The following is a 16,186-nucleotide window of genomic DNA, read 5'->3' on the forward strand; positions in this document are numbered from 1 at the left end:
CCCAGAGAATCACTCGTCTTTCTATAATGTTTTCCCAATACCTGATTTTCTGTTTCTTCATGAGCTTCTGTGCCCTCTAATGACCTTTCTAACTCAGGAGCAACTGTTTTGGCTCAGCCAGTTTTAATCAAAGCACTGTTAATATCGCTATCACTCCATGGGCAATCTCTAACTTACTATAAACTATAAACCCCAAATTGCAGTGGTAAAAGGTCTGGATCTTTCTTTGCAAGGTATTTCAGTCATAATGATTGCTCTCACAGTATCTTTGGAACATGGGCACTGAACAAGGGAAAAAACACCTAATTTTACTTTTTAATCTTTCTCCTCCTCCTCCTCCTCCTCCTTGTCCTCCTCCTTCTCCTCGTCCTTCTCTTCTCTTCTTTTTGAAACAGGGTCTCAATCTGGAGCCCATTCTGGCCTTGAACCCACAATCTTCCTGGGTCAGCTGCCAAGTGCTGGGATCCCAGGCATGTGCCAGGATACCCCCTTCCTGCCCTCCCCTGTTGGAGGCTAAGAATAGCCAAGAATCTGCTCAGAATGGTCCCAGAGCTCTTGATTGATACCGTGACTGGTTTGTTTAGGCTATCGGGCATAACTTCTGAAAGCCAGATGCCGTCTGGGGAATATTATGCCACTCTGATCGGCCTTCTTAAGAAAGGTTTACTCTTAAGAAACATTTACTCTCCTAGCCAGCCCCTGGCAGCAACCTGTTTGGTTCCTTTTTTGGAAATAATCACCACGGGTACATTGCCTAGCTTAAGGCAGAGAGAGTGGCATCCCTCCTAACCCAGGTGTGAAACTATTAGGAAAATCGGGGCCTGCAAAAATGAGGGAGATAATAGGATTCAGTTATTTAATGAGTTCTTCAGAGCCCTCTACCACAGGCAACCCTGTTTGTTCAGAGAAAGAAGCTTGTAGGACAGGGACCCTGCTGGCCATGTTCTGCTTCTGGCTGTTCAAAAGCTTGTTCTTCATCTAAGGGACAAACTCGAGATGTGGGCTGGAGTTACAGCCCAGAGGATTGTGGTTTGATGGGGAGAAGAACTTTGCAGTAGCTTCACAAGAATAAATCCTTCCTCTACTACTTAACATTCACCATTTCCTCTAGGTTTAAAGCCAGCCCTGCCTGCTCTGCTCAGGTCAGGACGGTTTGGGTTGGATATCTATCTTCAGAGTCCAAATGAGTCCTCTGGAAAACATGTATTGAGGCCTAGAAAGAGTAGAAATAGTTAGAACTTTCTAAAAATCTCCTTTTTGGACACACTCAGAGTATGGCAGCCTTTGGACATGTTATGTTTGCACTTTAGATGCTTAATAAATAGCACTTTTTAAAGTCAAGTCCCTGCAGGAAACAAAACCTATCTCAGATGGTTCAAAAGAGCACTGTCATGTGGATGCTGAGTAATCTGGGATAAACAACCACAGCAGCCATCCCACCCACGACCAAAGGGCTGGGAGTGAGGTACAGGGTTGCCTGTGAGAGCAGGAAAAACAAAAGAGGACATGGAGGGCTATTGGAGCAGTGTGCTAAGCAGTCCAGAGCTGCAGGGACAGTGTGCCAACCAGTGTGGAGGCAAGAAGGAGGAGGTCCTTGGTTTGCTCTCTTCCTGCAACAAACGCCTGCTGGTGTCTCCAGTCGACCAAAACCAGCTGGAAAATGGTCACCGAGCCATACAGAGATGTCAGGGAACAGATCTGGACCAATCCGAGGACATCCATCTTGTCTCTTCCTTCCCAAATTAAGAACCAGTGGAGGCAAAGGCAAGAACAAGAAGGCTGAATTTTATTGTTCAGCTTTATTGCTGCTAAGCTAATGGGAATGGTGGTGTTGGCCCTCGTCTACTCTTAAGTCCCTGGAATGACTGAAGGGTCCCCTCGGGGAGAGGTGCTTCTCCTTCTCCATCAGGGAGATCAGAATGCTCCAGCCTGTTTGCTGGCTGCTCTGTCCAGAGAGAGAAGGGGTGCTTGGGGGCATACTCAACTTCCCCAACTCTCATCCAGCATTTGCTTCAATCCCACACCCCGGGAGGAACTGGAAGGGCAGTGGGAGAGTCCAAAGAGCGCCCTTCACAAGGAGGGGAGCCTGCCCTCCTGAAGGCTGTCTCCCTGGGGCCCTCATGGGGATGCCTGTGCTGACTGTGGCCATCTTTCAGGGCACTTGTGTGAGCTGTTCGCTGATACGTTGGAGCAAGTGTCCGGCTGACTCTGAGCGCACAGTGAGTGTGATAAGGCTGCTTCCTGAGCAGCCTGAGCAAGCCCACTCTGTCCTCTCATCTTTTCTGCCTGCTTCCTTCCTTCTTTAACCCTGGCTTCCATAGCCGCAGTGGGAGGGAGAGGCCCCACAGATCCATGCTGGGTTCCTAACCGGCCCTGGTTATATCCTTTAACCTCTTCATCCTAATTTTCTTTCTCTGTAGATGACAACAGGTTTAGTACAAATTAAATTCATAAAAACCAGGAGCGAACAGCCTCTCTCAGAACTTCCTCTCCACTTCTCTCTCCTAAATAAAGCCCGGTGTTGGTATCTGCTCTTCCCAATCATAATTCTGGAGGAACACACAAGAAATAGTCAGGAAAGGTTGCATACTTTCGGTGAGACAAGAAAAACAAGTCCCGGGTTAGGCACGGTATCCTGACTGTATATGATAGTGTCTAATGTCCTGTGTACTTCAAAATGCTAAAAGTAGACTTTGAATGTTCTCCCCACAAAGAAATAATAAGTAAATGAGGCAATAATGACATTAATTAGCTTAGACATTTAATACCCCACTGTACCCCATAAGTGTGTTTATTGTTTGCTGGTAAGAATGAAAACGGGGGCTGGAGAAATGGCTCTGTGGTTAAGAGCACTGACTGCTCTTCCAGAGGTCATAAGTTCAGTTCCAGCACCCACATCAAGTGGCTCACACCCGCTTGTACCTCCAGCCCCAGGGGACCCAACACCCTTCTCTGGCTTCCATGTGTACTCACAGACAGACACATATACACATGAATAAACAAAGTTTTAATTAAAAGAGCAAAGATAGCCAGGTGATGATGGCACATTCCTTTAATCCTAGCACTTGGGAGACAGAGCCAGGCGGATCTCTGTGAGTTTGAGGCCAGCCTGGTCTACAGAGTGAGATCCAGGACAGGCTCCAAAGCTACACAGAGAAACCCTGAAATAAGTCAGGAAATTACACTAAACTATTTTAAATTGTTTATGTTTAATTGAATTCTTCACATGTTTATTGAAGTTTGATCATAGATTAGACTCAATGCTTGGTTATGGACCAAATAAGATATCATATTGGTTTGGGTTTTGCCTTAAGAAGCTCAGGCCATGCCAGGCGGTGGTGGTACACGCCTTTAATCCCAGCACTCGGGAGGCAGAGCCAGGTGGATCTCTGTGAGTTCGAGGCCAGCCTGGGCTACCAAGTGAGTTCCAGGAGAGGCACAAAGCTACACAGAGAAACCCTGTCTCGAAAAACCAAAAAAAAAAAAAAAAAAAAATAAGAAGAAGAAGAAGCAGCTCAGGCCAATATACATATATATTGTACAGTTATGCAGCAATCTGTAATTATATACCAAGTACTCTGCTGGAAAAAGCAATGTGGCAACATGTTCTAACACAAGAAGAATGACAGAAATTTCTGTCTTTTAAGGAAGATTTTCCCACACAGATTCTTTCAGTGTTAGACTACATCATTATCGAGAATGACAAGATCTTTAATCCACTTCTAGTAGGAAATACTTAATAGAGCAAAACATTAACCTTAAGTAGGGATGGGTGCTCACATATTTGTTGTGCTTAATGAAGCCATTTCCCACAAGTCCTTGGGGAAACTATTAACCAGGATACAGGAGAAGAATAAGTTGGTAGCACAGTGACGGCTGGATGACAGACAGAGTTTTATCCACTCTATGCAGCAACCCTGGAGTATCAGTTACTTGTTGCCTTTGTTTAACTCTGTGAAGCTGTGTTACTGTACCTGTTCAAAACACCTGATGGTTTAATAAAGACCTGAACAGCCAATAGCAAGACAGGAGACAGGATAGGCAGGGCTGGCAGGCAGAGAGAATAAATAGGAGGAGAAATCTGGGAGAAAAAAGAAGTAGGAACAAAAGAACAAGGAGAGGAAGAAGCTAGGGGCCAGCCACAGAGTAAGAGTGAAAATAAGATATACAGTGTAGCTAGAGTTTTCCTGCCTGGCCCACAGTCAGGACAAATCTCTCTCACCCACCAGTCCCACAGCCACTCACAGAGACTTATATTGCTTACAAACTGTATGGCCGTGGCAGGCTTCTTGCTAACTGTTCTTATATCTTAAATTAATCCATTTCTATACATCTAAACCTTGCCACGTGGCTCATGGCTTACTGACGTCTTCACATGCTGCTGGTCATGGCGGCGGCTGCAGTGTCTCCTCCTGCCTTTTCTTTCTCCTTTGTTAGCCTTTCTCCTCTGTTAGTCCCGCCTATACTTCCTGCCTAGCCACTGGCCAATCAGTGTTTTATTTATTGACCAATCAGAGCAATTTGACATACAGACTATCCACAGAAATACAGAAGAAAAGGAAAAAGTCCAAAGGCAAAAGGTAGATGGAATGATTTAAAGTTAAGAAAGTTGGCAAGAAACAAGCCAAGCTAAGGCTGGGCATTTATAATTAAGAATAAGCCTCCGTGAATGATTTATTTGGGAGCTGATTGGTGGACTGCCCAAAAGAGTAAAGAGCAAAAACAACCAACAACAGTTACTTCTTCCATTGCTGTGATAAAACTCCCAGACAATCCATTTTGGCTCACAGTTCAAGGTCACCATGGAAGGGAAAGCATAGCATGAGGCTGCTTCTCACATGGCATCTGCAGTCAGGAAGCAGAGAGAGATGAATGCTAGTACTCAGCTAGCTAGCTTTCTCCTTGTTGAGTAGTCTGGGACCCAAATGCATGGAATGGTGCTGCCCCGTTCAGGATGCGGCTTCCCACCTCGATTATGTTCATCTAGATGAGCCCTCACAGGCACACTCAGGGGCATGTCTTCTAGGGGATTCTACATTCTGTGGCTTTAGCAATCAAAACTGACCATCAAACCTAGGAAGGACATACATCATCAGCATCTCAACAGGAGGGTGGGAGGGAGCAAGGCTGACATGTGGTAGAATCTGTGAGTCTGACATCATTAGTTAGCCTCAAACTACAGGGAGGGAAGAGGGGGAGAAAAATGAATGGACAAGAACCATAAAAGATCCCATGATCCACACTGGTTAATTACCTAAACTATTCTTTCCCTCGAGACCTCAGGATGCATTTATGTAGATGAGCTTTTAGGATCTTGTGCCCTGGCAAGGTCCCTTCTTCAGCGGAGCCTAAGACAAAGGGATAAACAGCGCAAAGATATATCTAATACAAAATTTGAGCTGGAAGCTAAATTCTTGGGATGAGATTTGATATCAGCATCATTGTCCCATGTCACAAGAGGCAGCTGAGACTCACAGAGACCACATGATACCAAAGTTGGTGAGCGATAAAACACAGTCTCTGGGCTGGGAAGCAGTGGCGCACGCCTTTAATCCCAGCACTCAGGAGGCAGAGCCAGGTGGATCTCTGTGAGTTCGAGGCCAGCCTGGTCTACAGAGTGAGATTCAGGATAGGCACCAAAACTACACAGAGAAACCTTGTCTTGAAAAATCAAAAAAAAAAAAAAAAAAAAAAAAGTCCATAGTCTCTGAACCAGATTTTAGCAGTGTTAGTCAGGCAAAGTGGCTTAGCCTATCTGTTCTTCAATTTCTATATATATGTTATAAAAGAACATGAAAAAATATTCACATGAATTGGCAAACAGATGGACCATATACCCATTGTAAGTCTTCAATAAATGGGAGTTATAGCTAACTGCAATGGGCATCAAAGATTAAAGAATGGAAGGATGTATTTAATCAACCACTGAGTCTAAGAGTGAGCCTCAGGCTATTGATCTATTTTTCAGTTGGTGGATTTTTCCACGTAGAAGAGATGGATACTTACTAGCTCCAAAATGTCCACACGAGCTTAAGGTTGGCTGTAGAGCAGAGGGAGAAGCCAGACCACATGCAGGATCAATCAGAATGTTAAGTGATTGATTAGAAATGTCTGTCATAACGTGAGAGGAGGTATAAAGATCCTGTGTCACAGGTTGTTCAAAGCTTGACCTGTGTTCTACCAACAAAGAAAGAGGCCTCATTAAGATGGCAGTCTGATTTGGACTTGGGTGGCTGGTGTAGTCCTCACTCTGGTACCAGTGGTGCCATAGAGTAGAGTGGCTGGCACAGAAAGAGGTTGTGTGATGCCCAGGGCACTCTAGAATACACACAACAGTGCTTTTACCCACTGGCTTTCTTCCAGGCCCTCTTCACACACACATGTTTCTACAGAAGCAGAACACAGAACCTGAAAAGTGGCTGTGCCCAGTACTGTAATGCTACCGTGAAGGTAAGAAGGATCCAGCCAGGGTCCCATCCAGGACACCAAGACTTGTGAAGCTCCAAGCTGTGTTATTGAGCACTGAAGTCTGCATGGTCACAAGTGGCCTGAAGGAATTTAGGATATTTTCATGAATGGGAGTCAAAAGGTAGACTTGGGAGTGTAGTTGGGCCGCTACCTCCCAACTGAATCATACCTTGAGTCCCCCTGCCTCTTAACATGGAGTCCATGCCCCTGACACCCACGTGTGAGCCACCGTTTGAGCTTCTGACCTGGATTCTACCCTCATTTCTGCATCACAATATGCATATTTGGTACCCTCTTCAGAATGCCCACCCAGATGCACAGGGGCTAACTCATCTTTCGAGTGCTCCTCTACCTAATCCCTCCTGCCACTACCCAACAGGCCTCCAAACTCCACCATTATCTGCCACCACTCCATTCCAATACTTGTCTTCCTAGCACTTCCCATGCCCTGGAATGTTCTTTTATTTCCTATTCATTTGTTCATGAAGTCAAACCCAGGGTTTTGCAAATGCTAGGCAAGCACTCTACCCCTGAATGATTCTCCAGCTCCATTATTTCTCTATTTTATTTCCCATGTTGACTCTTCCCTACTCCCATACTCTCTATGAGCATCAGCCTTAATCTGCCTCATTCTCATGTCCACATGAGAGACATTCAATAGGTTGGTGGTAAGGAGCTCATAAGAAGGATTGGCATTGTACCCCAGCAGTGGAAATCAGAACACCTCTCTTTTGAGAAATCTGTGCTCTCCTTGGGGTCCCCAAGGGTGGCATGTGTGTTGTTTCCAGATACCGAAATGCTGTAGCGGCTTCTTCGGGCCTGACTGCAACCCATGTCCAGGAGGCTTCTTGAAACCGTGTTCTGGAAATGGGCACGTGAGTATAGTCCCTGGTTCACACTCTTTCATGTGTGTGGACCTTTCTGAAGTCACACAGCAATATTGGAAACTCCTAAATCAAAGAGTGGCACAGTGCCCACCAGCGTTCCCAGCAATCAGAAGAATTGGATCTGTGGCTGAAACAGAAGGTACCTGCAGCCAAGGAGCCTAGGTCGGAGGATGGGTGTAAGGGAGAATGTGGCTTAGTCTCTGCTCCCCTATAGTTCACCATGAGATCTTAGACAACTTGAAACTCTCTGGGCCTCACTTTCCAAACCTGTGGAAGATCCGAATGTCAAAGTTTTTTATGGCAATTCAAAATAATAATAGCATTGGCCACTGGTTGTTGTTTTTAAACCCAACTTCAGAAGCTAGTGAAATGTAAAAGCCAAAGCTTAACTCATCTATTTGGAGGCCAAGACCATACAAAGAAGGTAAATTCATGTAGGAAAACTGTGGTTCGTGTAAGAAAAACTAGATCTGGGAATTTAGTAGAGCCACATCTAAACTACTGCTCTTGCGAATGGAAAGAAACATGGGCACGGGGTGTCTCACACAGAGAGTAAGCGTGAGAAGAGACCAGCAGTAGTGCCTGGGGCCTGGGGGTTATGGGAAAGTAGCCACACCCAACTCTGATGTGCGGTAATCGATACCAACATGGTCTTGCCAGGGCTACACAGGTTAGGTACCTTAGTTAGGTTTTTATTGCTGTGAAAAGACACCATGACCACGGCAACTCTTATAAAGAAACATTTAATTGGGAGTGGCTCGCTTATAGTTTCAGAAGTTCAGTCCATTACCATTGTGGCGGGAGCATGGAGGCATGCAGGCAGACGTGGTGCAGGAGCTGAGAGTTCTTCATCTTGACTCAGAGACAACAGGAAGTAGAATGACAGTCACACTGAGGGAAGATGGAGCAAAAGGGACCTCAAGACCCACCCCCACAGTGACACACTTCCTCCAACAAGGCCACACCTCCTAGAATTGCCACTCCCTTGGGGGTCCATTTTCTTTTTTTTTTTTTTTTTTTTTTTTTTTTTTTTTTGGTTTTTCGAGACAGGGTTTCTCTGTGTAGCTTTGCGCCTTTCCTGGAACTCGCTTTGGAGACCAGGCTGGCCTCAAACTCACAGAGATCCGCCTGGCTCTGCCTCCCGGGGGGTCCATTTTCTTTCCAACCACCACAGTAGGAGAGCAAGTAAGATGGGAAAGAACACACTGAGCAAGCAAGAATGTCAAGAGAACAGGGCCAGGCCTTATCTGAAGGCCTGTCTGCCTACTGCCATCCACTAAAAGCGTTGGAAGAAGGATCTCATTTCACATTTGTGGTGTGGCTAATTCCGAGGAGGTATGAACAGGTCTGTTCACCCCAGATAGAGTACTGGGGAAAAACAAAAGTCATACGAGTCTGTCTTGATGAACCAATGTGTTCACTGGGTTCACATCCGGAAGCAGGGGTGACTGAGCAGCCACATCACTGAAAAGGCCCACCCCAGCACTGGTAGTGACTGGCAAACGCCGCATCCACCATGGTGCAGCTTGCCCGTCTATCACAGCCGCACTGAAGAGTCTCCAGCCCCAGCCGGTGTTCACTGCTCACAGAAGCTCCATAAGGCTCCCTGTGGGCCAAAACTGTTTAGGCTTTTCTGGGTCGTGTGTTTTGTGAGTTTCCTGAGGCTCCTAAATTTAGTTAACCTTCCCAGTGCTGAGCCTCTCCCCACGCAGAATGTTTCCATTCATAGGAAACAGCTACATAATACACCCTTGCACCTTGTCCTTTAAGGTTCTAAATCCTAGGTCAGGATCCCCAAGCTGGGTACTATTTTTACATCCTACATGATACCAAGATGACTCCACCTCCCACAAGGAGTCAAACATCACTCCAGTGGGACTGAGCCTGAGTTCAAGCCATGAAGCAAAAGCATCTGCTTCTCCTCGGCTGTCACATGTGTCCTAATGGCCCACGGGGATGCCTCTGCTCTCAGTGCATAGATGGCCTCGGCGGCAACGGGACCTGCCTTTGTGAGGATGGCTTCCAAGGTTCCAAGTGTCAGTTCTGCTCCAATCCCAACAGATACGGACCTCGGTGCAACAGAAGTAAGTGGGGCTTCTAAAGCACCCTTCCACGGGCTCTCTCTCATACCAAGCATGCTGATGATGTGGTCTGGTGTCTTGTGGATTTTGCTTGAGGTTGTCATCGTCACAGGGTGGGTTTATCAAGTCCTGCTTCTCAAATGATAGAGTGTGGAGACACAGCCAGGCACAAGGCGCTGAGTTCCTGGTTCTCTCTGGGATGAGTTTCAGAAAATACACTTTTAACAGCTTTCTTGGGCGGGGGGGAGGGGGGGCAGAGTATGCTGGCAGTGCTGACCCAGCAACCACACTTTAGAACTCACTTTCTAAGTCCATGAAGACATAAATAGTCCATTTTGAGAAATAGATCTGCTCCCTTTCAATAATCCTTACCCATCAGTTCTTCCACTGAAGAACTGTGACTTTGAATGAGTGCGCCCTCAAGTCGCAAATAAAATAAGGGCAATGGTACTAATAAGTACTTTATAAATTCATTACAACGTACGTGTGGACAGCTTTCCTTAGGACATGCTTAGCACATAGCACATACCGAAAGCACTCTAGCGACTGTTGTGACCTCCTGCTGTTTTCGCTGTTATTCTAAGAGCAGTAACCACACCTCGGTGGCACACGTACCACAAAGCCTGTAGAAGGTATGGAAAGTTCCACGGTAGGCGTATGCAAATTCAGTCCTGCACACTCAGAAAAAGTGTTGTTCTTTCAAATGGCATCGTATGTACGTTTAACTGTATGTATTTTCAGATGTCTGCTCCTAAGCTACAGTTAGAACATAACGATGACTAGGTAAGAGCTTCCTGTGGAGTCAGACCAGCCAGAAGTTAAATTCTGGTTTCTAGTTTAGCGGCCGTGTGACCTGAGACAGCGTTACAGTATCTCCACCTAGAAAATGACGATAATGTTGTAGAGTTGTCTTCTGGGCATCCATGGGGATTGGTGCCAACCCTCCTCGTTGCCACTGAGTTCTGCAGCTGCTCTGGTCCTCTGTATGCAAAGGCATAGTGTTTGCCTGGATCCTACTCACATCTTCACACACGAATCCCCTCTAGGTGAGCTACCATACAAATGCTAGGGAGGTGGTAAAAAGCCAGTCCAGGGCCTTGAATGAGGTCAGGGCCCAGATACTGGCCACTAATTATCGCTGGTTTGCTGTGGATGAAAGTAGAGAACTAATACATGATCCTATCAGGAGTTCTACAAATAGAAGAAATCTGTTTATTCTAGAATGTTTCCAAAACATGAGAAGCTTCTCAGCTAACATCTCCAACCACAGGGTAGTTGATAATTGGGTTCCTTGGCTTCTTTGACCACATCACAAACCACCTCCTTCTCCACATCCACACACAGATACATAGAGGACCCACTGAGGACCAATAATCCTCCTCCCGGTGGGATAGTCAGCCCTCCGAGGCTGCCGCTGGCGCTCTGAGAAATGCTGGCGACCCTGAGTTTGACCCAGCTCTGATGGACAGCAGTGGGTTGGGGAGGGCACAGTCCCCATCCTCCGTGGTTCCGTGCTCCCGTGGAAATCTCCAAGCCCTGAACGCCCTCCCCGCTTCTCTTGCAGCCTGTCTGTGTGTGCACGGAGCATGTGATAACCGCGTGGACAGTGACGGCGCCTGCCTCCCAGGCACGTGTCGAGAGGGCGCAACCGGGAGGCTCTGTGACAGGCAGCCTGCAGCGTGTGGTCCCTATGTGCAGCTCTGTCACGTCCACGCCACCTGTGAATACAGCAGCGGGACAGCCAGGTAGGTGTGTGAACCCAAGGCCACCTGTGGATGGAGCCAGTCCATATACCTAACGCTTTACAAAGTAAGCCATGTTCTGCCCCGCTGACTGTGTGGCTCTTGCAGAAGCTAAGACTGAGCCCAAAGCAAATCTTAGCTTTCCTTACTTTGAAGGGCACCAGCTGCGTGACCTTCGGCAAGTTAGTGTACCTCTCTAAGCTTCACTTTCCTTGTTAGTCGTGATGAACCCTGCCTCATAGAACAATGGCGGAGATTAGAAGAACCCACTATAAAAACAGTGTCCCAGCCTGGATTGACCCTTATTGTGAGCACGCCGAAGAAAACAATGAAAACCACGGGTGTGCATATTACAGTTCCAGCAGGCAGGGTGCTAAAGCAAGAGGATTGATGCATGTTCTGGGCCAGCCTGAGCTACAGCAAGACCTTGTCTTAAAAATCCAGAAGGGGTGGGGGGAGAGAGACTGTTCAGAACACAAGAGCAGTGACTGCTCCTGCAGAGGATCTGAGTTGTTACAGCACCCATGCCTGCAGCTCCAGCTCCAAGGAACCCAGCACCCTCTTTTGGTTTCTAAGGGTGCATGCATGCATGGTGTGTGTGTGTGTGTGTGTGTGTGTGTGTGTGTGTGTGTGTGTGTGTGTGTGTGTTTGTACACAAATATTGTATCTTTTTAAAAAAAAATCAAAAAGGAAACAAGGAAGGGGAGGAAGGGAAGGGAGGAAGAGTTAGCTACCTGTCTTGCTACTGTGACAAAATACCCTGACAAGGTCCATTTTTAGACAGTTTATTTTGACACACGAACAGATTCAAGGTCCAGTCCATTGTGGCAGGGACACCATGGTGGCAGAAACTTGAGGCACTTGGTTACATGGCACCTGCAGTCAGGAAACAGAGATTAATGCCTGTGCTCAGTTTGTTTCTCTATATTCAGCCTGGACCCTAGGCCATGAAATGATGCTGCCCATATTCAGAGTAGGACTTCCCATCTCAATTGACCCTCACAGGTGTGCCCTGAGACTAAGTTAGTCTAGATGACCCTCACAGGTGTGCCTACAGACTAAGCTAGTCTAGATGACCCTCACAGGTGTGCCCAGGGACTAACCTAATCTAGATGACCCTCACAGGTGTGAACAGGGACTAACCTAATCTAGATGACCCTCACAGGTGTGCCCAGGGACTAACCTAATCTAGATGACCCTCACAGGTGTGCCCAGGGACTAACCTAATCCACATAACTCTCACTGGCATTCCTAGAGGCTAATCTCATAGTTGAGTCTTTCTGATGAAACTGTCAATCAATGTTAACTATTACAGAATGAGGCAATGAACTGTCCATGCTTTGAAGGGTTCTTTACTTCCAAACAGTGTTAATAGTAGTTTCCCTGTATTGGCATTTGTCATGAAGTTGGATGTGGGAGAACTGCCGTTCATTTCCTCAACTGTGTAAAAGCTTCAGTAGCTTTAGGGGATAGAAAATACCCTCAGAATGCTTGCTCTCCTCTGGTTCGAAGGCAGTAACCACCTCAAATACCCTGGAGGAAGCAGAGGATGTCTGGATTGCCAGCCTTGTTCTAGTAAGGTTTCTTAATTTGTATTTGAATTTACTTTCTTGCCTGGGGGTTTGGGGACTGTCACCCTAAAGAGAACAGGCTGGGTGAGGGCAGAGACTGCGTCTTTCCTGTGGTTACATGATGCTTCTGCCTAAGGAACTTTGAACCACATCAGTGCCAGTGTGTATCGCCTATGAGTAAAATAGCTCCTCCACAGTGGGCCATCTACATGTTCTACATGATCTCAGCAGCTCAGAGACTGTGTTGGAACAAATCAAACTCTCTCCAGATAGATCTGCTTCCTCTAGGAAATTTGACCCTGGGTAAATAGTCTATAGATTTTTTAAGCACATGTTGCTGGAGTTTCAGGGGTCATGAAGTTTGATGGAAGCCGTGTGGTATCCCAGCACCTACCACAGGACATTTGATAGATATTGATTGAACCAAAGAATGAATGAACAATGAATGAATGAGTAAATTGCCCACATTAAACAGCAAAAGTACGATGGTAGAATATTTGGGAAGGAATGTGTGAAAGGAGAATGAGACCAGAAACTGTCATCTCACAGGAGATACACTTGAGTGTAAATTGTGTGTGTGTGTGTGTGTGTGTGTGTGTGTGTGTGTGTGTGTGCGTGTGTGAGTGTGTGTGTCTGTCTGTCTGTCTTTGGGGGTTATGTGAAGGACCAGAGAAGAGAAGAGGGGTCTCACCCGATTGACTTGTTCAATTATTTTCAGACCTGTGCCACAGACAGTTTTTGTCTCTGCTGAAGCAGAGGAAAAGCCTAACTTGAAGCAGGTAATAAACAGCTGTCCAGTTCAGGTCCAGTAAGAGCAGGTCATCTGTCACCTCTGCACCTAATGGTGCCAGTGAATTCTGATAAGCTCCCCGCAAGTATCAGACCCATTTTCCAAATGAGAAAATAGTGTCCCAGCTGTGAGGAGACTAGGGTGGGCTACACAGTGGCTAAGGTAGGGCTTGGATTCCCACCCAGCTCTGACTGCAGACCCCCAAACCATCCACCCATGCCCAGGCTCCCTGCACAGAGCTAACCACTATGCCCAGGCACTTCTGGCTCCTCCCTAGCTGGCTACACCCACCTGCCTGGCCAGTGCTAGGTATCTTGGGCTGATGGTGTGCATTCTCTTCTTCACAGCTGTGTCTGCAACGAGGGCTATGAAGGGGACGGAATTCTCTGTTCTAAGAAGGACCCTTGCATGGGATCAACCTCCAGAGGAGGCTGTAGTCAAAATGTGAGTGTTGTTGCTCATAGCCAAGTGCCCTGGGCTTTGTTTCATCTTATTTTGTTTACTTTTTCCTTATAAGTAACACAGCAAGAAACCACCAAAGAAAGCCACTCCATGGAGCTAAAAGCAGTTTATTAAGGGAAACAAATAACTTCCCATGCTGCCTTGGATAATGGAAGACAGTGACAGCTGCAAAAGCTTGTTGGGTTTAGTGTGGGTATATGATGGGGAGGCAGCTCGGGCTGGGACAGCCAGGGGATGAGCAGGGTGCTCGTTCAGACAGTTGCAGTCAGGAACATTCAACCAACTGTGAGGGCTTCTGAGAAATGTTTTAGGTTTCTGTTTCCTGGCAAACCCAGCCCAGATGGGACCAGAGCCATCATCTTACATGCCATGAGCACTGTTGTTTGGGATTCCATGTTATGACCTAACACGTTTTAAAGAAATCCTGAGGGAGAGAAACCCAAAAAAGCAGGTCCTGATCATTCTTCATACGCACAAAACACTTAGGTTTGAACTTCAGATTTTATTTTGCATTCGAGTGTTTGAAAGAGCATATAAAGTACTGGGTTTTGTTATGGCTTTTCATACATCCTTGGGCCTGTTGTTCTTCCCCCGAAACCCCTCCCATCTCCCTGCCCTCCTACCTCGTTCCTCTTCCTACCCCAGAAGCCCCCTTCGTCTTTCCTGTCTCGGAGACTCCATTAGCCTCTTCCTGAACTCTTCCCACAATAGAGATAATGCATGCAAGTAGGAGGATGGCCTGAAGACATAGGGAGGGGAAGGCGGGAGGGAGGAGAAGGATATGATAGCAGGCAACTGAAGATGATCAAAATCTATTATAAAGGTGCATTAAAGTCGTAATGAAACCCATTAGTTTGTACAACTAATAAATACTAAAAAACCTGGGGGTGGATCTCATGGTCCCCTTCCTAGTTTAAAGACTAAGACTAAGTCACACACACACACACACACACACACACACACACACACACACGCACGCACGCACGCACGCACGCACGCACACGCACGCGCTCGTGCATAAATTATAATCTCAGATCCAAGTGTAAGAGAAAGCATGTGGCATTCGTCTCTCCAAACTTTGAATTTAAAGAAGACTACCTGGTGGGTGCTCTCCGTGACTCTCCCTAAATTCAGATATTCTGGGGCTTTGGGGAGATGGGTGTTGAGAATAACAACTTCCCAGCTGAGAAGGACTCTAGCGGATCTGCTCCCATGCCCTCCCTGCCCCAGCCCAGTGAGGTAGACATTAGCCCTGTCCTCCCAAGGAGAAACCCAGACTGGGGAATTAAGAAACTTGCCTACAGTTTGCTGTTGTTAGTGTGGCCGGGGCTGCCGCTGCTTGCACTAGTATCTTTCAAATATTGCTACCATACCTGACCTTATCACTTCCGTCCATTACCTATTTGGGCAGTTGGTCTCCTCGCTTCCTCTTGCACTGCCCAGGGTTTATGCAGCCAGAGTGGTTTGAAGCAAATCCTATCATTTCTCCAAGGCTTAACCCCCTTCAGACATTTCCCTGGGCCTGGGGATGAAATCTAGACATAACTGCAAGCCCTGACCACCAGCTTTCCCCTGGGCTGAGCCCCACCCACTTCAGAGCACCCCACCTCGATGACCTCTGACCTCTCCTCCTTTGCTGTGGGCCTTCTGCCTCCTGTGGTCTCCCTAGATAGTGCTACTTTTCTTGCTGATGTAACAAAATACTTGAAGGCGGGGCTGGAGAAATGGCTCAGAGGTTAAGATCACTGCTTGTTCTTCCAAAGGTCCTGAGTTCAATTCCCAGTAACCACATGGTGGCTCACAACCATCTGTAATGAGATCTGGTGTCCTCTTCTGCCCTGTGGGGTTATGTGCAGACAGAACACTGTATACATAATAAATAAAATTTAAAAAAAAAATGGCCGGGCGTTGGTGGCGCACGCCTTTAATCCCAGCGCTTGGGAGGCAGAGGCAGGCGGATCTCTGTGAGTTCGAGGCCAGCCTGGGCTACCAAGTGAGTCCTAGGAAAGGCGCAAAGCTACACAGAGAAACCCTGTCTCGAAAAACCAAAAAAAAAAAAACTTGAAGGCAATTCAGGCAGGAAGTGCTAGTTTTGGCTCTCAGTTCAAGAGTATATAGTCTTTGGTGAGTAAGTCATGGCACCCAGAATACCAAGGAACTGGTCACATTCATCCACAGTTAAAAG

At 46.8% G+C, this 16,186-nt stretch overlaps 1 protein-coding gene across 2 annotated transcripts in view; it reads left to right on the plus strand.

The window, feature by feature from the left end:
• Positions 1–16,186, plus strand: part of Stab2 (stabilin 2) — a 180,034-nt gene that overhangs the window by 60,651 nt on the left and 103,197 nt on the right. For both annotated transcript variants that reach the window (XM_028880322.2, XM_037196864.1), the window contains exons 19-24: positions 2,157–2,219; positions 6,364–6,450; positions 7,257–7,343; positions 9,328–9,439; positions 11,001–11,181; positions 13,887–13,983. In XM_028880322.2, the coding sequence (XP_028736155.1) occupies positions 2,157–2,219; positions 6,364–6,450; positions 7,257–7,343; positions 9,328–9,439; positions 11,001–11,181; positions 13,887–13,983 (627 nt within the window). The remainder of the gene's footprint in view (positions 1–2,156; positions 2,220–6,363; positions 6,451–7,256; positions 7,344–9,327; positions 9,440–11,000; positions 11,182–13,886; positions 13,984–16,186) is intronic.

The sequence above is a fragment of the Peromyscus leucopus genome, chromosome 18, assembly GCF_004664715.2.
Source record: "Peromyscus leucopus breed LL Stock chromosome 18, UCI_PerLeu_2.1, whole genome shotgun sequence".
Lineage (NCBI taxonomy): Eukaryota > Metazoa > Chordata > Mammalia > Rodentia > Cricetidae > Peromyscus > Peromyscus leucopus.